Below are 25,146 nucleotides of genomic sequence, written 5' to 3'. Positions count from 1 at the left end.
ATGTTGGCCAGGCTGGTTTCAAACTCCTGACCTCAAGGGAACCACCTGCCTCAGTCTCCCAAAATACTGGGATTATCAGCGTGAGCCATGGCACCCAGCTGGCTCTATTCTTGAAACAGATTTGTCACAGTTATTGGACTGTCCCCAGAAAGTAGTCATTTTAATTTTTTATTGAGAAGTGTGAGGAATTTAGAAAGTGTATTTTCTTTCACAGTAGGTTAAAATAAAGAACCACCCTAAAGGCTTACTTATAGATAGATGTTACCTCAAACCTCCATCAAGATGGCATGCTCATGGCAATGCTGAGTAGAATGAAATACTGGTAAAAATATTTTTCCATGAAGTATTCAGAAGTTATAACATGTAGGTACAAAGTATACCTTCTTGAGATATGAGTAATCAGGAAATATCGTATTAGGGGTCCATAAATGCTAAACATCAGACAGGTCAGAATGTCACAACGAGGCATGATTAAGAAGCTTAACATTAGACGGGTGTGGTGGCTCATGCTTATAATCCCAGCACTTTGGGAGGCCGAAGCAGGCAGATTGCTTGAGCCCAGGAGTTCAAGGCCAGCCTGGGCAACATGGGGAGACCCCCATCTCTACAACAAGAGAAACAGGCAAAAATTAGCCAGGTGTGGTGGTGTGTGCCTGTAGTCCCAGCTACTCAGGAGGCTAAGGTGGGAGAATTGCTTGAGCCTGGGAAGTGGAAGTTGCAGTGAGCCGAGATCACGTCACTGCATTCCAGCCTGGGTGACAGCAAGACCCTGCCACACACACACAAAGAAGCTGAACATCAATGAAATTCTCTTTATTAGGAAGGGGAAGTAAGACGCTGGCACGTTTAGCTTGTAGCAGCATATGACAATACATGCAGTGCAGGCAATAAAATAATTTTATAGATTACTAGTAATGTAGCTGATGGAATTGGGTATCATAAGTTTTTGTTATTGAGTTACGTTAGCTAAGTATGACTTACCAATGGTACCTTATGGGATAGTGAGAAAATCATAAAACGATACAGGGAAAGCTGGCCATTGATTTGGGAGAAAATAAAGGAATACTGTGGGTGAGGAAAGAAAAAGACCCTCTCACATTGTTTTATATTGTTTTATACTCAGTAGCTGTTTTAAGAAAAAAACAAGGAAGTAACACCAAAGACAGGCAGCCTGGCGCCAGGCACAAAACCAGGCCTGGGTCTGCCTGGCCTAAACCCAGTAGTTAAAAATCAACTTGTAACTTAGAAACCAATGTTATTCATAGATTCCAGACATTGTATAGAAGAACATTGTGAAACTCCCTGCCCTGTTCTGTTTCTCTCTATCAGTGGGGTCTCCCATCACATATACTCTAGATTGCTGAATCAATCACGACCCTTTCATATGAAATCTTTAGTGTTGTGAGCCCTAAAAAGGGACAAAAATTGTGCACTCGGGGAGCTTGGATTTTGAGATGGTAGCTTGCCAATGCTCTCAGCAGAATAAAGCCCCTCCTTCCACAACTTGGTGTCTGAGAGGTTTTGTCGGCAGCCAATCCTGCTACATGGGGAGGGATCAATGAACAATTCTATTTAATTTAGACAATGTTTATTTCATATATTTACTGCCACATTCCATCAAAATTTCTTGTTTTGATGTTATGACAATTCAGCAAGTAAAAAACACAATTCTTTGAAAAAATATTTCTAAGCTCAGGCTCTTAACATATAAATATAATGCACAAAATAAACATACTGCAAAAAAACCACCCACCTACAAATTGCCGTATGAATTATTTCTGAAACATGTAATATTTATAAAAGCATAACTCTACACTGTTTTTATTTTCAGCTCTAAGCAACAGAAAAACTTACTTTGTAAAGTGCTAGATCATAGGCTCAAGGGCATAAGGTGTCTGCCACAGCTACTCAACCCTGCTGGGGTAGTGCAAAGACAGCCACAGGTCAAACATAAACAGATGTTTTTGTTTGTATTCATGTTTTCAAAACTTTATTTATGGACACTGAAATTTGAATATTATATAATTTTCATGTGTCACAGTATTCTTTTTTTAACCATTTAGAAATATAAAACCATTCTTAGCTTGCAGGATACAAAAATGGGTAGTGGGCCAGATCTGTCTGATGGACCGTCATTTGTCAAGCCCTGACTTAGTGTAGTCAGGATCTGCTCCTAAATCACTTCTAGGAAAACAAACAACAACCAACCAAATCAAGGCACTGGCAGCAAGAAGGTGGGGGATGAATGTTGGGTAGCCAACTTTTTTTTTTTTTTTTTTTTTTTTGCAGCATAATTCACAAAATACAAATAATGATGATGATAACCTCTAACATATAGCTCTTGTGTCTCAGACACTATTCCAAGTGCTTTGAAAATTTCAACTCATTTAGACCTCAAAGCAATCCTAAGATGTTGTCACTATCACTACTCTTTTATGGGAAGGGAATTGAGGCACAGAGATATTTAAGTATCATGCCCCATGCTGGAATTAGGGCCCAGGCAGCAGGATTCCAGAGTCCACACCCTTAACTATGTCATGTTGCTTCTATGAGGAAGAAAAAGTTGGTCAAGAACATTTAGGACTCTCAGAAAAATACAAATGCAGATACCTCTGCTCCCTGCTCATACATCAACAGTAAGATACACAATATTTCTTACATTGCACTATTTGTTTTCATTGTATAGATTGTAATAAATATTACTGTTTTTAGCTGTTTAAAAACAGCTCAGGCTTTTGCTATATATAAAGGTGTCCCTAATGCAAAACTTGGCTGACATTTGAAAATTTTACAAAAACATTTTAACTTCTTTTTGAAGGATTAGTTTAGTGCCACTGTCTATAGCCATTTGCAAACACACACACACACACACACAAAAATAGGATAAAAAGATGCCTTATAGTTTAAAAGAAATATTACACTTACAATACAAATATTAACAAGAGTCACTACTGAGACTTAATGTGCGACATCTTCATAGGCATAATAGTTACTGAACGAACTAAGGTTACGTATTTCGCTATGTACAATTATGGATGGATTCCACATGCACGTTGAACATCCACAAGTTACATGTTATAGCACACTCACATACACACAGTCCTATATACCAAAAAACATTTAATGTATGTTTAATGATGTTGCCTGATACTTTGTGCTTTTTAAAAGCTTCATATATGTAGACATTTGCAGGTTTCCTTTTAAAACAGAGCAATCTTGGCATCAGATCTGCAACATGATTTCTAGTATAACTGTTTCCCTCAGTACGAATTATTTGAATTTTTGTTGAACACCTTCCAAATATTTAAAATATCTATCCAAGTACCAGTGATCTGACATTGAATGAAACATCAATTCTTAATAAAGGCTTCTGTATCTGCTACCGTCTTTGCAGTTATCCCTTTGAATTCTTTAGTATATGAGCTCCAATTGTGTAAAGAGATTTCTGGATATTCAAGGAGCTTCTCACTTATGAGCTTTTGGATGTCTACAGCTGGCTTCCCTGACAGAAAATGTCATGACATTCATTTTACTCACAGGATTTCTCTCCTGTGTGATTTCTATGTTGCAAAACAAAGTATGACTTCTGAAAGTTTTCCCTCCTGTTTTACAATTTGCATGACTTCTGTCATCTATATTCTCTAATATTTAGAAAAGTGTACAATATGACAAAATTTTCTCCCAAATGAATGTACAGAATCTCTGTATTTGCTGATACACAGAAAGAGCAAAGATTGTAGCTGAAAATTTCCCTATATTGATGTGATTCATAAGGTGTACCTCTTGTGTGAATTATCTGATTGTTCTGAAGGATGAATTCAGTCAAGAGAATTTCCCAACTCATCTTGCTTCTCAGCCTTCCTCTTCTTTGTGTGTGTCTTCTGATGTGCAGTGAGTTGTGACTTCTGGATAAAGGTTTCCCCACACTCCTGACACTCATAGGGCTTCTCCCCTGTGTGTTTTCTCTGATGTATAATAAAATGTGACTTCTGAGAAAAGGACTTCCCACATTCCTTGCATGCATAGGGCTTCTCTCCTGTGTGAGTCCTTTGATGTAATCTGAGGACCGAATTCACAGAGAAAGATTTGCCACATTCTGTGCATTCATAGGGCTTCTCTCCTGTGTGTTTTCTCTGATGTTTAGTGAGGTCTGATTTATAGTAAAAGGTTTTCCCACATTTATTACATTCAAAGGGTTTCTCCCCTGTGTGAGTTCGCTGATGTACTGTGAGGGCTGACTTCTGGTAGAAGCATTTCCTACATTCCTTACATTCATAGGGTTTCTCTCCTGTGTGAGTTCTCTGATGAGTTTTGAGGTGTGAATTCCTAGAGAAGAATTTCCCACATTCCTTACATTTATAGGGTTTCTCCCCTGTGTGTGTTCTCTGATGTACTGTGAGGTGTGACTTCTGGGAAAAGGCTTTCCCACACTCCTTACACTCATAGGGTTTCTCCCCTGTGTGTGTCTTCTGATGTACCATGAGGTATGCCTTCACATAGAAGAACTTCCCACATTCAGTACATTCAAAAGGTTTCTCCCCTGTGTGTGTTTTCTGATGTTCTACGAGATGTGGTTTCTGGTAGAAGGATTTCTCACACTGATTACATTCGTAGGGTTTCTCTCCTGCATGGGTTCTCAGATGTCTACTGAGAGATGATAGGTGGTAAAATATTTTCTTACATTCTTTACACTCATAGGTTTTATCTCTCGTGTGAATTTTCTGATGTCTTGTGAGGTCTTCATTTTTGGAGAATGAGTTCCCACATTTATCACAGTCATAGGATTTGCCCTTTGAGTGAGTATGCTGATGTATTATGAGGGCAGACTTCTGGCAGAAGAACTTCCCACACTCCTTACATTCATAGGCTTTCTCTGTGGTACGAGTTTTCTGATGTTTAACTTTCCTAGACAGAAAGTTCCACATTCACTAATGTGTAAGACTTTTAAGGCTTTTTCCCCCCACTAGGTGTATTTTCCAAGTACCTCTGAGGACTGATTTCTAGAGATGCTCCCATATTTATTGGTTCCATAGGGTTTCTCCACTGTGAACATTCTCTGACCTGCACTGTAGTTTAACACTTAGTAAGGTGATCTGCATCTGCATTCTATTCACAGGGTCTCTCAATTGCCTGCTTTCTGTTTTGTGTAATAAAGACTCCCTTTATTATTTAATTCAGAAGAGTAAAAAGACTACTTCAAAGTTTCAGTCTCCTGATCCTGCACAAGGTCTCTATGAAAAGGGGCATTCCCATTTGGATTATATTCCTCGGGATTTGCTCTGCAGTGTTAGTTTTCTCATGTTTAGTATTAACTAGTGCCCTCCCATTTCCAGTAACTCCTTCAAGACTCTTGCTTACCAATCTTTAATCTTAAACATTAATTCTTGAACTTGCCTTGAATTTCCAGCTTGGCTTTCCCGGTATCTTGCTTCTAGATCATGAATACTCCATAGGTCTTCTACAAAGGAATCAAAAATTTAATACTTTATAAATATTAACACATTAATATTGTCATAGCATTGATTCTTAGGCTTCAGGCCAATTTCTCATAACGAAAGAACCTCAAATGCAAATTTCCTCTAGCCCATTGTTTTAGAAAAATAAACTAAAATGAACACTAAAAACTGCTGTCACACACAGAAGAAGGAGCCTAGCTGTAGACCCATGTACTCTGACATTTTTACAAATATGACCTTAAGAGCTTGGAGGCGAAAGTTAAAGACAAAAAAAGAACTGGGAGAGGAGAACGTAAGATATTAGAAGTGTTGCTGAACAAGAGTGTGGGAAGTATAGAGAATGCCGTGAGCCCCTTAAGTACCATGAACAGTAAGCAGGATAAGCAAAACTACGGGACAACAGTGTTCCCTGGAATTACACGGAAAAGATTAAACTGGAAGAAGGAGCTGAAGTATACTGAAGTATAGGTCTTTATTGCCTCAAACCTAGATTACCATGCTAGGATTGCTAGTATTTAGCAGACAAACTTCTACTTTATTTCCTCTTCATCCATCCACAGCAATCTAGGTGTCAATACTAATGGGACTTTCTCAGAACATCAGTTTCCTCAGGCTTAGAGGAAGAGTCCTGTAGCTTGGGCTTTCACTCTCCATCTAGCTGGCTTTGTTTTCAGGACAGGAAGATGGAGGACCACATATATCCAAAAGGAAGGATTTTCTTAAAAGCATCAGGATAAACCATCTATACAAGGATGAATTCCTAGTTGTAACACCAGAGATTTTCAATCCTGAACTCATCCTGACCACCAAATCCTGCACTTCTAAAGCACTTGTTACTTATGACTCAGCACTAGTCTTGAATTTCATTTTCATATCTCACTTCTTCCATCTCTGCTTCCAATTTACTACAGGATCTTTAAAGGTCAAATTATTGAACATCATTCTAGAATCTTTAGTGACCTTCATATTTATGCATCTTTAAATGCATGAAAGCAAGTGAAAGGTTATCAGTAGAGGCTTGGGGTTGGAATTTCATAGCAATGGTGGGGAATACATAAGAAAAGTCACTTGATAAGGAATTATGCAACGTTAACTCAGGCACACATGAAATAAGATTATATGAATGGGCCGGGAATGGTGGCTTATGCCTGTAATCCCAGCACTTTGAGAGGCTGAGGTAGGTGGATCACCTGAGGTCAGCAGCTCGAGACCAGCCTGACCAACATGGTGAAACCCCGCCTCAACTAAAAATACAAAAATTAGCTGGGCCTGGTTGCAGGCACCTGTAATCCCAGCTACTCAAGAGGCTGAGGCAGGAGAATCACTTGAATTGGGGAGGTGGAAGTTGCAGTGAGCCAAGATCGCGCCACTGCACTCAAGCCTGGGCAATAGAGTGAGACTCCATCTCAAAAAAAATCTTATGTTTGGAAAACATTTGAGAGCATAGTAAAATGGAAGTTAACAGGTGTTTTGGGGCCACAAGGAGAAATAAGTTGCATAGGCAAGAGAGGGCCAGACTAGTTCTTGACAGAAAATTCATGTAAATGAATATTACTAATACCTCCTTACCCTTGTAAGATTTTATTTTGTCTAAATGACTTAATACTAAATGACTTAATACTGAGTCAGTATTAAGTATACCATGAAGGCTTCTGGCAATGTACATCTGCTGCATTACACAGCTACTGTGGGAATTTAGATCAACAATTTTTGTTTTGATCCTAACAAGGAAGGAAGTGGAATGAGCAGAACTATCTTACAAGAAGGTAAAAATATGGGATCAGAATATAAATAGGGCAAAGATGCTGGAGAGGTCAATTTTAGGAGTCCTTATCATAAAAACCAATGCATTGGCCTTAAGAATGGATGAGCTCTTACAGGAGTTAATAAAAAAAGCACAGAGCAGAAAGTAGAGAGTGTCTGTCTGTTGTCAATTATTTTATATATTTTTTATTTCTTTTATTCGTGAACTTGAGTCTCACTGTTGCCCAGGCTGGAGTGCAGTGGGGCGATCTTGGCTCATTGTAACCACTGCTTCCTGGGTTCAAGCGATTCTCGTTGTCTAAGCCTCAGTCTCCCAGGTAGCTGAGACTACAGGTCTGCACCACCATGCCCGGCTAATTTTTGTATTTTTAGTAGAGACAGGGTTTCACCATGTTGGCCAGGCTGGTCTCAAACTCGTGCCCTCAAGTGATCCACCCGCTTTGGCTTCCCAAAGTGCTGGGATTATAGGCGTGAGCCACGGCGCCCAACCAGTCTCTTGTTAATTAATATTCATTCTTTCAATAAATATCTAGTGAGCAACTAATATGTACTAGGCATTGTTCCTGATACTGGCAACACATCTGTGCACAAGTTAGAAAATACATCATAAACATTTAAGGAGGCAGGATGAGATTGCCTTAGTGTTATCCAAATAAGACACAGTAGATTTTAGGGGGGATAAGGAGTGCTTTGTGGGAAGGATAAACACTGTATAGCAGGAAGTAGCAACTCCGAAATGAAAGAATTGTTGAGCCGCATAACGATTTTTAATCTGAGTTCAGAGTTTAAAGAAAATATGGGAAATTAAAATTGATGCTAAAATAACTGAAGTATTTGGTTGTTAATAAAAGGAGGGAGATGCCATTTAAAAAAGTTTTAAGTTAGATTTACAAACACTTTATAGTTGCATACTCTAATGGCAGGGAGTAACTGGCGATGCTAGAGAAAAAGACAAAATCTTACAAGGTAAGGAGGGATTAGAGTTTGTATATAGGAAAGAGAAGTAAATCTATTTAAAACATGTCTAGCAAAGGAGAGAATTTAAGTGGAGAGAACAAAAATTGGAGGTGTGAATTAGGTTTTTTCACATGTGCAAATAAAGTGTTCTTAATCGCTTCCAAAACTATAGGGCATTTATAAAGAGACTACCTAGGCCGGGCACGGTGGCTCATGCCTGTAATCCCAGCACTTTGGAAGGCTGAGGTGGGTGAATCACCTGAGGTCAGGAGTTGGAGACCAGCCTGACCAACATGGAGAAATCCCGTCTCTACTAAAAGTACCAAATTAGCCAGGCATGGTGGTGCACGCCTATAATCCCAGCTACTCAGGAGGCTGATGAGGCAGGAGAATTGCTTGAACCTGGGAGGTGGAGGTTGAGGTGAGCTGAGATGGCAACATTGGACTCCAGCCTGGACAACAAGAGCAAAACTCTGTTTCAAAAAAAAGTGAGAGAGATTGCCGAAAAATATTTCAGAAGGCAAGAGGCACCAACCACTCACCAGCAACATGGGATATAATTTCTTCTAACTCACCAGAGAAACCCCGATGTGGATATTCTACTTCTAATATCCACGGCTTTCTTCCTTGCTTCAACTTGAAGACTGCATTTGGCTTATTCACATGGTAACCTATGAATGGAAAATATCAAGGAAATGATACAAATTGCTTGGAATTTAGGGACTGTGAAAGATGAGGAAGTGGAGTTTCAGGAGAATGATGAAGGTTGCAGTTAGGCTTGGCAAATTTAGATTCTTTCAGTGGGGAGACAGGGACACAAATATTTTTTCTAGCACCCAAAATGGATTTATTAACTTCAAACTCTGAATCATAGCTAACGTCAATCATTCAACCCTATAGGGACCTTTTATATTCCAGCAGCCAAGAAGGGAGATGCAAACTACCGGGATTTACACCTGGGGAAGTTTTCCTCACCCACTGAGACCAGGTGACTATAGTTTTCCAGCATCACATCCTTATACAGAGTCCTCTGAGCAGGAGTCAGTAACTTCCATTCCTCCTTGGTGAATTCCACGATAACATCCTTTAATGTCATGGGTCCCTGGAATAACAAGCTTCAGTTCAATCTGAAGTAACCAGAATAGATAGCATACCATTGAAAAGACATGTGAGCTAGCTCTTAGTGTACTAACTGCAAAGTTCACTCTGGAGAGTTAGGATATGTGCCATGCTGTACCCTGCTTTATTCATAGAAGGAATGTTTGTTCATTACATATTTACTGAGCTCCCACTCCATGCCTGGAACTCTGCTGAAGATACAAAGATGAAGAAAAAAATAAGTGTCATGTGCCACATAATGACATTTCAGTTAATGATAGATTCCATATATGATGACGATCCTATAAGAAAATACAGTATTTTTATTGTCTGTTTTCTATGTTTAGATACACAAATCCTTACCATTGTGTTACAAATTGCCTACAGTGTTCAGTACAGTAACATACTATAGAGGTTTGTAGCCTAGGAGCAATGGGCGACACCACATAGCCTAGGTGTGCAGTCAGCTGTACTATCTAGGCTTGTGTAAGGACACTCTATGATGTTTGCATGACGAAGTCACCTACTGATATGTTTCTCAGAACATATCCCCATCACTAAGTGATACATGACTCTATTCCTGTTAACGAGGAGCTTATATTTTGCCAGGGAGACAAAGGTGAAAATGCTAAATTACAGTATGTGAAGCAGGTGCCATGACAGAAACAAGTACACAATATGAGATGGCCACAAATGGGGGTAATTATTTGCATTTCATATTGTCACATTAGATTTTATTAGGTGGTCAAACTAACTTTAGGAATAAAGAAAACATAATTGGCAAAGGCATGGATTCATGAGAAATGGCAAGTTTAGGAAACCACATATAACTTGGTAGGTATGATACCTATGGTGGGTATATACCAATGGTAAGTATATACCATAGGTTGCTAGTTATATACCTATGGTAGGGCATAGGACCAAGATTAGTTAGAAGGTTACAGTGTAGAGTCAAGGGACAGGACAAGAAGAAATTCTGAATCTGTCTTTTGGACTAGTAAAATATACTTTGGATATACACTTAACAAATAAATCTCTGCTTATTAATATATTATATACATTTGCATATATTAATGTTTATTAAGAATTAAAGGGGTGGATGTGGTGGCTCAGGCCTGTAACACCAGCTACTTGAGAGGGTGATACGTAAGAATCTCATGAACCTGGGAAGTCAAGGCTGCAGTAAGACACAGCGAAACTCTACCTAAAAAAAAAAAAAAAAAAAAAAAAAAAAAAAAATTAGGCTGGGTGCAGTGGCCCACGCCTGTAATTCCACCACTTTTAGAGGTCGAAGCAGGTGGATAACCTGAAGGCAGGAGTTTGAGACCAGCCCGGCCAACATGGCAAAACCCAATCTCTGCTAAAAATTACAAAAATTCACCAGGCGTGGTGGCATGCACCTGTAGTCCCATCTACTCAGGAAATTGAGCCAAGAGAATGGCTTGAACCTGGGAGGCAGAGGTTGCAATGAACCAAGATCGTGCCACTGAACTCCAGCTTGGGTGACAGAGTGAGACTCCATCTCAATAATAATAATAAACTTAATAAGTTTCTTTTGTTCATATAAGAGAAAACATAAATAGATATTCTGCTATTTCATACTATGTGAAATGTCTTATATATCTCTGGGATGCTCACCATTCACTGTGTAGATGAAAATACAGACACTAGGAGCCACTGAAGAGACGTATCAAGTAAGCACTGGAGTTATAGGGGTAAATGAATGGCTTAGGAGAAAACTTTAATGTAGAAGTAGCAAATGGCACATTAGAAAAATCAGAAAAACATTTATATGAAAGCAATAGCAGTGGGGGAAAGAAGTATAATGTGACTTTGTAATTAATTGGAAATTAGTTAATAACCACTGAGAGAAAGAGGGAGGGCAGCTCCCATAGTGTCTGGATGCCTTGCTTGTGGGTACAGTCATAGTGCCAATTATTTTCATTCCTTCACTTTTATTGGTAGAACTGTTTAAGGCTATGAAATTTCTTCTGATCATTGCTTTATTTATACTCCATGAAATCTGAAAGGCAGTATTTTTACTTGCAGAACATCTTGGCTGGATATAAATTCTTGGTTCTTTTTTTTTTTCTTCTTCTTTTGAGATGGAGTCTGGCTCTGTCTCCCAGGCTGGGTGGCGCAATCTCGGCTCACTGCAACCTCTGCCTCCCAGGTTCAAATGATTCTTCTACATTAGCCTCCCAAGTAGCTGGGATTACAGGCGCCTGCCACCACACCCGGCTAATTTTTGTATTTTCAGTAGAGACGGGGTTTCAGCATGTTGGCCAGGCTGGTCTCGAACTCCTGACCTCAGATAATCTGCCCGCCTTGGCCTCCCAAAGTGCTAGGATTACTGGCCTGAGCCACCATGCCCAGCCGGTTCGGTTTTTTGTTTGTTTTGACATGGAGTCTCGCTCTGTTGCCCAGGCTGGAGTGCAGTGGTGGGATCTCAGCTCACTGCAAGCTCTACCTCCCAGGTTCACACCACTCTCCTGCCTCAGCCTCCCGAGTAGCTGGGACCACAGGCACCTGCCACCACGCCCGGCTAATTTTTTATAATCTAACATTATTGTGTGGCAACAAGGAAGTCTGTAAATGAAACAGGAATACAAGGAAAAGGATAAGCTGGGCAGGAGTTAATGAGTTGAATTTCGTTTATTCTGTGCTTAAAGTGACTGTGGTTGAACATAAAGCTGGAATTGTCCATTTTGGTAGAAACACATAGGAGTAAGTTTCCACAAACATAATTTTCAAATATATTAAAAAATAGAGTTCTAGAAGAGTCCAAAAAAGAAGCTGTGCGGACTGGGCATGCTGGCTCACGCCTGTAATCCCAGCACTTTGGGAGGCCAAAGTGGATGGATCACGAGGTCAGGAGATCGAGACCACCCTGGCTAACACGGTGAAACCCCGTCTCTACTAAAAAAAAAAAAAATTAGCCGGCATGGTGGTGGGCGCCTGTAGTCCCAGCTACTCAGGAGGCTAAGGCAGCAGAATGGCGTGAACCTGGGAGGCAGAGCTTGTAGTTAGCCAAGATCAAATCACTGCACTCCTGCCTGGATGACCGAGTGAGACTCTGTCTCAAAAAAAAAAAAAAAAAAAAAAGCAGCAGCAGCAGCTGTGGGAACAGCAGTATCTGAGATAATTGCAGGAGACTAGGCCCAGACTATGGAGCCTGAGAGAACTTCTCTAAACATAAGAGACCAGGAACAGTATCTAGGAAACCAAAGAAAGGGAGACTTACAAATAAGGGACAGTAGCAGTTCAAAATCCAAATGTAAAGAGTCCAAATTAGCATAACCACACACCAGCACAGCAAAGGAGTGAAAGCTGTAATAAGTAAGCAGGCCTTTTGAGCAATTTTGGAAATATCTAGAATTCCTAAGAGCAGAGAAGAGAATCCAGCTCTTGGACACACATCCTAACAAAGAGCTCATGTAAACTTCTGTGCTCAGAGTCAGAGGGCTGGGGTTTGGCAAGAACAGAAGGATGACTGATAGGAAAATTAATTAAAGACTCCCCACTTAAAAAACAACAACAAAAACCGAAGAGCATCCAGTATAAAGCAAGAGCTGATGAAGAGACCCCACCACATAATGGTTCCAGGGTCAATTGGGCAACATGATTACTTCACCAGGGTGCCTAAATATGGGCACAATACAGACAAAAAGAGAAACACAAATTGTGTTATATACACACATAGACATTTTATTCTGTTGAAAGACATCTGTATTTTTTAAAGCAACACTTCTATTTCTGTGAAAACATACAAGTACTAGTTTCTTAGATGACAGCAATTCTATTTCAGCAATTAAGAGATTACCTAAGAGAATAAGGACAAAACTGACATATGACTTTTCATATGTAGAACCCAATGTTAAAGAAAAAACACCCACAAAGGATAAAGGTTTTGAACCTAGAATTCCATGCCCTGCCAAATTTTTCATTCAAGGATAATAAAAAAAGATGTTTTCATAAATACAAAGATGTTAAAAGCATACAAATGAAGCACTAATTTTGCAAGGCATTCTAGAATATACTTAATAGAAACTACAAAAAAAACCACATGGCAAATCAGATATAAAAGCTAATAGGGCTGGTTGCAGTGGCTCATGCCTGTAATCCCAGCACTTTCGGAGGCCGAGGCGGGCAGATCACCTGAGGTTGGGAGTTCGAGACCAGCCTGACCAACATGGAAAAACCCCGTCTCTATTAAATATACAAAATTAGCCAGGCGTGGTGGCTCTTGCCAGTAATCCCAGCTACTCATGAGGCTGAGGCAGGAGAATTGCTTGAACCCAGGACACGGAGGTTCTGGCGAGCCGAGATCGTGGCATTGCACTCCAGCCTGGGCAACAAAGATTGAAACTCCATCTCAAAAAAAAAAAGCTAACAGATGGCCAGGGGCAATGGCTCATGCCTGTAATCCCAGCACTTTGGGAGGCTGAGGCAGGTCAATCATGAGGTCAGGAGTTCAAGACCAGCCTGACCAAGATGGTGAAACCCATCTCTACTAAAAATACAAAAAATTAGCTGGGTATGGTGGCGGGTGCCTGTAATCCCAGCTACTCGGGAGGCTGAGGCAGAGACTTGCTTTAACCCAGGAGGCACAGGTTGCAGTGAGCCAAGACTGCGCCATTGCACTCCAGCCTGGGTGAGAGAGCGAGACTCTGTCTCAAAAAAAAAAAAAAAAAAAAGCTAACGGTTATATAAGAACTTATTTCTCATATAGCCATAACAGGGAACTATAAAATTTAAAACAGACTGCTTACAGAAGAAGTGAGATGGAAAAGACTATTTTGTAAACTAAACTGTCCTTCAAAGATACTTATAAATATACATTAACAAAGTGCTCACATCTTTTCATGAAATATTCACTAAAAGATCATTTTCTGGGCCAGAAAAATATCTTAAACTAAAAGAATTGAAATCTACCAAATACATTCTCTAAACACAGTAGACTTAAACTAGAAATCGGTAACAGAAACTTATCTGGAATGCTATCAAATACTTGAAAACAATAGGTGAGCAATTTGTTTAATGTTATTGGGAAATAACATTTGAACTTTGTTCTCTGAAAAAAGCTGATAAACCTATATCCAGAATGACCAAGATAAAAAATACATGTTAACAACATCAGAAATGAAAAGGGGAATAGTTACTATAGGCCCTACAAACAGTAAAAGGAAAATAAGAGAATACTAAGAACCAGTCTATGTGCATAAATTTGACAACTAAGATGAAATGGATTAATTCTTCGAAAGAGGATAACTACCAAAACTCACTCAGGAAGAAATATCTAAGACAAATAATATTGCCTAGTATCAATTATATTAAATGAACCGAATCTGTAGTTAAAAACCTTTCAACATGAGTGACTTCACGAGAAATGGTAACTTTGGGAGCTCTAAGAATTGGTCCCTCCACTAAGGCAATCATTAAAGCTGACAAAAACTGATAGAATCAACTTTTTGGAACTCTAGAATCTTTTTTTTTTTAAACCATCAACCAGTGGAGTACTTTCTTTTTCTTTTCTTTTCTTTTTTTTTTTTTTCTGAGACAGAGTCTCACTCTGTCACCCAGGCTGGAGTGCAACTCCGTGATCTCAGGTCACTGCAACTACAACCTCTTCCTCTTGGGTTCAAGCAGTTCTTCCACCTCAGCCTCCCAAGTAGCTGGAATTACAGGCACCCATCACCACGCCCAGTTAATTTTCATATGTTTAGTAGAGACAGGGTTTCACCATGTTGGCCAGGCTGGTCTAGAACTCCTGACCTCAGGTGATTCACCCACCTCAACCTCCCAAAGTGCTGGGATTATAGGCATGAGCCACTGCACTAAGCCTCAGTGGAGTACTTAATAAAGAAAGAGGTTGCTAAATTTTGGGGAGAAAGTGTGTGGCACGTTTTTCTTACTGGCCTACTGATATAGTTTGCATGTGTGTCCCCTCTAAATTTCATGTTGAAATATAATCCACAGTGTGGGAGTTGGGGACTGGTGGGAGGCATTTGGGTCGCAGGGGTGTATCTCTTATGGATGGTTTAGCACCATTCTCTTGATGATGAGTGAGTTCTCACTCGGTTCACATGAGATCTGGTTATTTAAAAGAGTCTGGCACCAGGCGTGGTGGCTCACGCTTGTAATCCCAGCACTTTGGGAGGCCGAGGTGGGTGGATAACCTGAGGTCAGGAGTTTGAGACCAGCCTGGCCAACATGGCGAAACCCTGTCTCTACTGAAAATACAAAAATTAGGAGGGTGTGGTGGTCCATGCCTGTAGTCCCTACTACTTGGGAAGCTGAGGGAGGAGAATCACTTGAACCTGGGAGGCAGAGGTTGCTGTGATCCAAGATCATGCCACTGCACTCCAGCCTGGGTATCAGAGCGAGACTCACCTCAAAAAAATAAATAAATAAACAAATAAATAAAGAGTCTAGGACCTACCCCTTATCTCTCTCTCTTGCTCCCACTGTCACTATGTGATGTACTGGCTCCTGCTTCACTTTCTGCCATGAGTAAAAGCTCCCTGAGGCCTCACCAGAAGCTGAGCAGATGCCAGTGCTATGCTTCCTGTACAGCCTGCATAACCATGAGCCAATTAAACCTCTTTTCTTTATAAATGACACAGCCTCAGGTATTTATTTGTAGCAATGCAAAAAAACAACTAACACAAAATTGGTACTGAGGAGTAGAGCATTGCTATAAAGATACCTGAAGATGCACAAGCAGCTTAGGAACTGAGTAACAAGCAGAGGTTGGAAGAATTCAGAGGGCTCAGAAGAAGACACTAAGATGAGGGAAAGTTTGAAACTTCTAAGAGACTGGTTAAATGGTTGTGACCAAAATGTTGATAGTGATATGGACAGTGAAGGCTAAGCTGATGAGGTCTCAGAAGAAAATGAGAATGTATTGGAAACTGGAGTATAGGTCACCCATGTTTTGTCCTGGCACAGAGCTTGGCTGCATGTCCTAGGGATCTGTGGAAGACTGAACTTAAGAATGATGACTGAGGGTATCTGGCAGAAGAAATTTCTAAGCAGCAAAGCATTCAAGATGTGGCCTGACTGCTCCTAACAGCCTATGATCAAATACAGGAGCAAAGAAATTACTTAAAGTTGGAACCAATATTTAAAAGAGAATCAAAGCCTAAAGTCTGGAAAGTTTGCAGCCTGGTCCTGTGGTACAGAAAGAATCCAAGCCCAAGCAGGCTGTGGAGCAACCACTTGCTAGAGAAATTAGCATGACTCAAACAGAGCCAAGTAACAATCCAACACAATGGGGAAAATGCCTTAAAGGCATTTCAGAGATCTTCAGGACTGTGCCTTCCATCACAGGCCCAGAGGCCTAGGACGAATGAATGGTTTCAGGGGCCAGGCCTAGGGCAATGCAGCCCTGTGCAGCCTTGTGACACTGCTCCCCACATCTCAGCTGCTCTGGCTCCAGCTTCAGCTCAAAGGGGCCCAGGTACAGCTTGAGCGACAGTTCAGTAGGGCACAATCTGTAATCCTTCATGGTTTCCATCTAGTGTTAAGTCTGCAGATGCTTAGAATGCAAGCATGAAGGAGACTTGGCAGCTTCCCCCAGATTTCAGAGGATGTACTAGAAAGCCTGGGTGTCCGGGCAGAAGTCTGCCACAGAGATGGAGCCCCTACAGAGAACCTACTAGGGCAATGTTGAGGGGAAATGGGTTGGAGCCTCCACAAAGAGCCCCCACCAGAGTACTGCCTAATGGAGCTGTGAGAAGGGGGCCACTGCCCTGCATACTTTGGAATGCTAGAGCCACCAGCCACTTGCAACCTCAGCATGGAAAAGCTGAAAGCGGTCAACTCCAACCATTAAGATTAATCCATTAATCCATTAAGATTAAAGCAGATTTCTTAACAGAAACTATGAAAGCCGAAAGGCAGTGTGATGACATATTAAAGTGCTGAAAGAAAAGAATTCTATTTCAACAACTCTTTTCCATTAAGACTATCCATCAATAATGCAGAAGAAAGTAAGGCATTCCAAGATAAACAAAAGCTAAAGGACTCTGTTTCTAGTAGACCTGCCTCATAAGAAATGCTACAAGGAGTCCTTCAGTCTGAAATGAAAGGACACTAGACAATAATTCAGGGCCAGATGAAGCTATAAAGAACACAGGTAAAGGTAACTATATAGGTAAATATAAAAGCTGGTATTGTGGTATGTTTTAAATTTTATCTCTTTTTGTTTCCTATAGGATTTAAAAAGACAAATGTATCAAATAGTAATTATAAATGCATGTTAATGGTCATACAACATACAAAAATATAATCTGTGACAATAACAACATAAAAGGGGGAGAAACAGAGCTATATATCAGCAATTTTTATACAGTACTGAAGCTAAGTTGGTATCAATTCAAACTAGATTGTTAAAAATTAGAAAAAATTGTAATGCTAAGAGTAACCACTAAAAACACCTTAAAATATTCACAAAAGGGAATGAGGAGGAAAGCAAAATGGTACATTAGAAAAAAATTTAAAAAGAAGGCAGTATTGGAGGGTATTAGTGTGTTATCACATTGCTATAAAGAACTACCTGAGGCTGTGCACAGTGGCTCACTTCTGTAATCCTAGCACTTTGGGAGGCTGAGGAGAGCACATCACTTGAGGTTAGGAGTTCTGTTTGGACGAACAGAGGCAAGATGGTGCACTTCCAGGTTCTTCATCACCAACTTTTCCCGCGCGTGTGAAAATGCAGCCGGTGCCCGGGAAGGTGCAGACCAACCGGGCATGCGTCAGGTGACGTCAATCCGAAGAGACCAAGATTTACCTGGTCGCATATACGGAACGCCCCCCGACACGCCCGTGTCCCGCCTATTGCACTCCAACTCCTAGAAAAGCCGCTCCCGGCAGACGCCCCGCGGCGGACTTCCCAGCCCCTCACTCTTGTTGGGACTGCAGCAACTCCGTCGAGAGCTCACCAGGCGACTCTCTTGGCCTCCTTTGCCGGAGGCTGACAGACCTCTCCCTACCCACCTCCTTCTCTGAAGCTAGGTGACCAAAAATAAATTTGCAGTTTTGCTCCTACCCTTGCCTGCTCGCTGGTTCTTTTGTGCCTGCTCTGGTGGTCTTAGAAAAACAAATCAGTTGGTGCCGAAACCCGGGAGGAGACCCCTCCTCAGGCCTCTAAGGATTGAGGAACCTCCTCCTGCTTCCACGCCGCGGACGGACCAGGACCTGAGACCCGCTTCCCTCACTCTCACGGCCTCACTAGGGTAAGTGCCCTTGTCACCTCTTTACCTCCCTTGGCCAAAAATCCTGCGCAGGTCCGAGGCCCACTTTTGAGCCACCAAGTGGCTCGGGAGACCCGTTCAGGATGGAGACGTCTGCCTGAAGGTAATCTCCACCTTGGCTCCAAGAGCCTCCAGTCTGTCTCTGCTGGTTCCAAAGGACACTTTGAAGCCAGGCAGAGATCCACTTCCATTTCCATTGTGTCCATTGTGTAAGTAAAGAGGAAACAAACGGGAAACCCCCAGTCCAAATTTCCAAAGAGCACCCCCTTAGGGTGCCTCCTAGCCAATTTAAATAACCTTACAGCTCGAACAAGACCTTAGGAGGAAGTGGTTAATTTTCCTTTCCACTGTGGCATGATCGACCTCAGCAATTTCTGCCAGTGGCTAGGCAAGTGGTCCGAAATTAATTACATACAAGGCTTTTGGGCCTTATGCTCTCATCCCGACCTGCCCTATACTCCTCCTTCTCTCCCCGCTCTCTCCACCCCCTCCCTTCCTGCCCAGACTCCTCCTCCTTGCTCCTCATTGACTAGTAGCCTGCTCGCACCCGTGTCCCCTTCCACATCCTCAGCCGGCCACCTAGGGTCCCCTATCTCTGCACACACCCGCTCTAAGTGCCCTGCTGACACCCTCACTCCTGCCCCACACCCTCCTACAGTGTTAGCACCTTTGCGAGAGGTAGCTGGGGCGGAGGGGGTAGTCAGAGTACATGTCCCTTTTTCACTGGCCGATCTTTCCAAAATTGAGAAGCGTTTAGGTGATTTCTCAACTAATCCTACCATATACATAAAGGAATTTAGATACCTTTGTCAGGCCTATGACTTAACTTGGCATGACCTCCAGGTTATCCTAACCTCTACCCTAAACTGACTGAGGTTCTAACCCAGTATACCTGGTTAGATCCGGCCTCCCCCACAGGGGCCACCATTTTGGCATCTTATTTCATTTCTCAATCAGCTCCTGACATTCGTAAAAAACTTCAAAAAGTAGAGGATGGTCCTCAGACACCAATACAAGACCTAGTTAAATTAGCCTTTAAGGTCTATAACTCCAGTGAGGAGACGGCAGGCTCACCTCAAACAGAAGTTACAGCTCCTAACAGCGGCTTTACAGCCCAGTCGTAACCCCAGGCCAGAGAGCACACACCCTGCAGACTCCAAGGCTACAAAAGGAGCCTGCTATAAGTGCAGCAAGGCAGGACACTATGCCAACAGGTGTCCGCAAGGTCCCCGAGCCCCAATGCAGCCTTGCTATAAGTGCAGGCATCAGGACATTGGGCCAGTGAATGTCCTAACCCTCGTCCACCAGCAACACCCTGCCCTGCTTGCCAGCAGGGAGGACACTGGAAGTCTGATTGCCCCACCCTGAGAACAGGTGCCATGCCTCCACGTGACCCCCTTTCTGGGAGCTCCTTCCAGCTCCTACATCTGGACGATGACAACTGAAGGTGCCGAGACTCGGGGACCCCCATCACCCTCGCCGAGCCACAGGTAACTCTCCTGGTAGCGGGTAAGACAATTAATTTTTTAATCGACAGCGAGGCTACCTATTCTGTTTTGCCGTCCTTCTCTGGACCTAGCCTTCCATCCAATATCTCTGTAGTAGGAGTAAGCGGAAAGCCATCCACTCCACGAAAAAGCTCCACTCCTTAATTGCTGCCTGGCCAACAACTACTTTGCGCACTCGTTCCTCATTCCCAACTAAAAAGGGCCCCTACCGAAAGCAATCAGTGGAAATCAGTTTGGCTTTTCCCCACTCGCCTCAAACTTACTAAATTTTCTTAACTATCTCATACTCCCCAACCTTGCCAGGACCATCCTTCTGGGTTTTGCCCATATTCCAACAAATGCTTCCATTCTTCATTCCTATACTAATACTGTGCCTTATTTTATTCTTCATCCGTACGTCCAAATGCCAACCATGGGCCCCGACCTTAACGATGCCCCTTAACAGCACGAAGTAGCCAGACAGACCACGGCGCCCCTTTATCACTATTATCAATAAAAGGTTGGACTGTTTGGACGAATGGAGGCAAGATGGCGCACTTCCAGGTTCTTCATCACCAACTTTTCCCACGCATGCGAAAATGCAGCCGGCACCCAGGAAGGTGCAGACCAACCGGGCATGCACCAGGTGACGTCAATCCGAAGAGACCAAGATTTACCTGGTCACACCTACGGAATGCCCCCTGACACGCCCATGTCCCGCCTACTGCCCTCCAACTCCTAGAAAAGCCGCTCCCGGCAGACGCCCCGTGGCGGACTTCCCAGCTCCCCACTCTTGTCGGGACTGCAGGAACTCCGTCCGAGAGCTCCCCGAGCAACTCTCTTGGCCTCCTTTGCTGGAGGCCAACAGACCTTTCCCTATCCACCTCCTTCTCTGAAGCTAGGTGACCAAAAATAAATTTGCAGTTTTGCTCCTACCCTTGCCTGCTCTCTGGTTCTTTTGTGTCCGCTATGGTGGTCTTAGAAAAACAAATCAAGTTCAACATGGCCAACATGGCGAAACCTCGTCTCTACTAAAAATACAAAAATAGCCAGGCATGGTGGCATGCACCTGTAATCCCAGCTACTTGGAAGGCTGAGTCAGGAGAATCTCTTGAACCCAGGAGGCGGAGGTTGCAGTGAGCTGAGATTGCACCACTGCATTCCAGCCTGGATGACAGAGCAGGACTCCATCTCAATTTAAAAAAAGAAAACAAAAACAACTACCTGAAACTGGGTAATTTACAAAGAAAAGAGGTAATTGGCCCATGGGTCCACAGGCTATTCAGGAAGCATGGCAGTGGAGGCCTCAGGAAGCTTAAAATCATAGCAGAAGGTGAAGGAGAAGTTGGCACATCTTCACATGGCAGAGCAGGAAAGAGAGGGCAAAGGCGGAAGTGCTACACACTTTTAACCAGATCTTGTTAGAACTCACTCACTATCACAAGAACGGCAAGGGAGAAGTCTGCCCCCATGATCCAATCACCTCCCACCAGGCCCCTCCTGCACCATTGAGGGTTATAATTTGACATGAGATTTGGGTGGGGACACAGAGCCTAACCATATCACGGAGGAATTAAAGGAAAAGATATAAAGTATGTTGAAGAAAAATGCCAAGTTGCAGAAGTCTTTATCAAACATCATTTTAAATAGATTAGACTCGCCAGTTAAAGGCAGAGATTGACTGAATGGATATCAAAAACATGATTCAAATATATGCCTTCTAAAATTAAATTTAGATCCAAAGACACAAGTAGGCTGAAAAGAAAGGATGGAAAAAGGCATCTCACAAAAATAGTAGTAACCAAAAGAGAGCTGGCTGGCTATACTAAGATAAGACCTAAATAAATGAGACGGCATCCTGTTTTCATGGACTGGGAGACTTAACATGGTTCAAATGACAATACTAGCCAAAGAAATCTACAGGTTCAAATATCCTGCAATTCATATGAAATTGTGAGGGGTCCTCAATAACCAAAACAACATTGGGAAAGAAGAATAAAGTCAGAGGATTCAATTCAAAATTTCAAAACTTACTGAAAAGCTAGTTATCAAAACAGTGAGGTACTGGCATAAGGATAGACATACAGTCTAATGGGATAGAACTGAGTCCAGAAATAAACGCATATATCTATGATCACATGATTTTCTTCATCTTTTTTTTTTGTTTAATTTTTCTAAGACAGGGTCTCACTGGCTCGAGTGCAATGGTGCAATCATGGCTTACTGCAGCCTGGACCTCCCCAGGTTCAGGTGATTCCCCTGCCTCAGCCTCCCAAGTATCTGGGACTAAAAGTGCACACCACCCACCTGGCTAATTTTTGTATTTTGTAGAGACAGAGTCTTGTCATGTTGCCCAGGATGGTTTCAAATTCCTGGGCTCAAGAGATCTGCCCACCTTGGTCACCTAAAGTGTTAGGATTACAGGCATGGGCCACCACATCCAGCCCCAACTCATTTTCAACGAGGCTGTCAAGACCATTCAGTGGGAAAAGAATAGTCTCTTCACCAAATAATAGTGGGAAAACTCAATACCCACATGCTTGAGTTAAATGGGACCTCTACCTCATATCATATGCAAAAATCATTCAAAACAGATCAATGACCTAAATATATGAGTTAAACATGTAGAACTCTTATAAGAAAACATAGCCTACCTTGAATTTGGCAATGGATTCTTCTACATGACACCAAAAGCACAAACAAAAGAAAAATAAATTTGAATTCATCATAATTTAAAGTGTTTGTGCATTATAGAACACTGTCACAATGGAGAAAAGACAACTCACAGTGTGGAAAATATTTGCAAATCATCTGAGACAGAGTCTCCCTTTGTTGCCCAGGCTGGAATGCAGTGGCGCCATCTGAGCTCACCACAATCTCTGCTTCCCAGGTTCAAGCAATTCTCCTGCCTCAGCCTCCCAAGTAGCTGGGACTACAGGCACACACCACACATGCCTAACTAATCTTTGTATTTTTAATAGACACGAGGTTTCACCATGTTGGCCAGGCCAGTCTCAAACTCCTGACCTCGTGATCCGCCAGCCTCAGCCTCCCAAAGTGTTGGGATTACAGGTGTAAGCCACTACACCTGACTGATTTTTTTTTTTTTTAAAAAAAGAGTCTTGCTCTGTCACCCAGGCTGGAGTGCAGTGGTGCCATCTCGACTCACTGCAACTTCCACCTCCTAGGTTCAAGTGATTCTCCTGCCTCAGCCTCCCACGTAGCTAGGACTACAGGCACATACCACCAAGCCCAGCTACTTTTTGTATTTTTAGTAGAGACAGGGTTTCACCATGTTGACCAGGCTGGTCTGAACTCCTGACCTTGAGTGATCCACCCACCCTGGCCTCCCAAAATGCGGGGATTACAGGCGTGAGCCACTGTGCCTGGCCATAAAACATTCTTATAATTCAACAACAAAAAGATAAACAGCCCAGTTAGGAAATGGGCAAAGAACCTGAGTGTACATTTCTCCAAATCACACAACTCACCCTTGAACAACACAAGCTTGGATGCAGATTATTTTCAACCAAACATAGATTGAAAATGTAGTATTTGCAAGATTGGAAACCCACACATATGGAGGGCCAATTTTTTGCACACATGGGTTCTGAAGGGCTGACTGCAGGACTTGAGTATGTGTGGATTTTAGTACATGCAGGGGTCCTGGAACCAATCACCTGCATATACCAAATGATGACAGTATATACAAATGGCTAAAAAGCACACTAGAAAAATAATTGAAAAAAAAAGCACACAAGATGATGTTCAACATCATTCATCTCTAAAGAAATGCAATGCAAAACCACAATGATAACACTTCACCCCCCCACCCTAATTATAATAGGCATAATTTAAAAAATGGAGAACAGGTTTTGGGGGTACATGGAGAAACTGAAACCTTTGTACATTGCTAATGGGAATGTAAAATGGTGCAGTTGCTGTGGAAGTTTGGCAGTTCCTCAAAAAGTTAAACATAGAATTGTCGTACATTCCAGCAACTCCATTTTTTAGGTATATACCCAAAAGGATTGAAAACAGGTGTCAAGTACTTAGATATGAATTTGCCTAACAGCACTATTCATAATAACCAAAAAGTGGAAACCACCCAAATGTCCGTCAATGGATGAATGGATAAACAAATTGTGGAGTATATACACAATGGCATTTTAGCCATAAAAAGGAATGATGTACTGATACATGCTTCAAGGTGGATGAACCTGGAAAACACTCTAAGTGAAAGAAGGCAGACACAAAAGGTCACATAATGTATGATCTCACTTACATGAAATATTTAGAATAGATAGATCTATAGAGACAGAAAACATTAGTGGTTGCCAAGGGAAAGAGGGAGAGAGAACAGGGAATGACTGCTTAACGGGTATGGGGTTTTCTTTTGGGATGGTGAAAATATTTTGAAAGTAGGTAGAGGTGGTGTTACAAAACACTGTGAATGTACTAAATATTAATACCTCACAACTGTATAATTTTAAATGATGAATAGTATGTGAATTTCACTTCAATTAAAACAAGTAAACAAAACCTTTGAACAATGACAACTTCAGGCCTAAATGGTTTCATTGGTGAATTCAATCAAATAATAAAGCAGAAACAATACTGATTTGCTCCAGACGACCACCAGAGTAAGTGCCAGAGAATAGGCAAGTAAGCAGGGTAAAAGAAAACTTTATTAACCTACCAATGTGAAGGAGGGGCGAGGTTCACCGGTCTCCGGCGGTGGAGGCCGACGAAGTCGCTCAGGCTTCTTGGGCGAGGTTCCCAGGTCCGCACACGACCAGGAGCCAAGGAAGTTCACGCCGCCCACCCGCCGGAGCAGCTTTTATGTCCTGGGCCCGGGAGTGGGAGGGCAGTGGGCGGGACATAGGCGGGTCAGGGGCGGGACATAGGCAGGTCGGGGACGGGGCAGTAGACGCGGCTAGGTAGGTTTCGATTTTCTTCCTCAGACGTCAGACTGTGCTGCGCAGTCGACCTGTGTCTTTCCCCGGCGCGGGAAAGTTGACAATGAAGAACCCGGAAATGCGCCATTTTAGTCCCTTTGTTCTTTTGTTCCCTCCCTCCCTCCGTCCAGACAAATACCAATTATATGTAATTTCTTCCATAAAACCA

At 42.2% G+C, this 25,146-nt stretch overlaps 1 protein-coding gene across 3 annotated transcripts; it reads right to left on the bottom strand.

Moving 5' to 3' along the window:
- Positions 1-1,576: 1,576 nt before the first annotated feature.
- Positions 1,577-25,011, bottom strand: LOC117082824 (zinc finger protein 25-like). 3 transcript variants are annotated; one of them, XM_033209854.1, is made up of 5 exons: positions 24,719-25,011; positions 9,153-9,279; positions 8,753-8,848; positions 5,394-5,458; positions 1,577-4,745 (listed from the first exon to the last, which is right to left on the bottom strand). In XM_033209854.1, the coding sequence occupies exons 2-5, from the start codon at positions 9,271-9,273 to the stop codon at positions 3,819-3,821; spliced, it is 1,209 nt and encodes a 402-aa protein (XP_033065745.1). In that variant the 5' UTR covers positions 9,274-9,279; positions 24,719-25,011; the 3' UTR covers positions 1,577-3,818. The 3 variants fall into 3 exon arrangements, with proteins under 3 accessions (XP_033065745.1, XP_033065743.1, XP_033065746.1); XM_033209852.1 differs by lacking the exon at positions 24,719-25,011 and having other exon boundaries at positions 9,153-9,458; XM_033209855.1 differs by lacking the exons at positions 9,153-9,279; positions 24,719-25,011 and having other exon boundaries at positions 1,577-4,927; positions 5,395-5,458; positions 8,753-8,804.
- Between the last annotated feature and the right edge of the window lie 135 nt (positions 25,012-25,146).

This window comes from Trachypithecus francoisi, unplaced genomic scaffold (assembly GCF_009764315.1).
Source record: "Trachypithecus francoisi isolate TF-2019V2 unplaced genomic scaffold, Tfra_2.0 Lachesis_group9, whole genome shotgun sequence".
Taxonomy (NCBI): Eukaryota; Metazoa; Chordata; class Mammalia; order Primates; family Cercopithecidae; genus Trachypithecus; species Trachypithecus francoisi.
Note: the sequence above shows the minus strand (reverse complement) of the source record. Positions and strands in the feature narration are given on the sequence as shown.

Coding starts and splice junctions, on each gene's coding strand:
- LOC117082824 (XM_033209854.1), bottom strand. CDS start 9,273: ATGACATTAAAGGATGTTATCGTGGAATTCACCAAGGAGGAATGGAAG. Junction 8,849..9,152: donor TAGTCACCTGGTCTCAGTGG/GTGAGGAAAACT, acceptor TTCCATTCATAG/GTTACCATGTGAATAAGCCA. Junction 5,459..8,752: donor TCCACATCGGGGTTTCTCTG/GTGAGTTAGAAG, acceptor ATTCCTTTGTAG/AAGACCTATGGAGTATTCAT.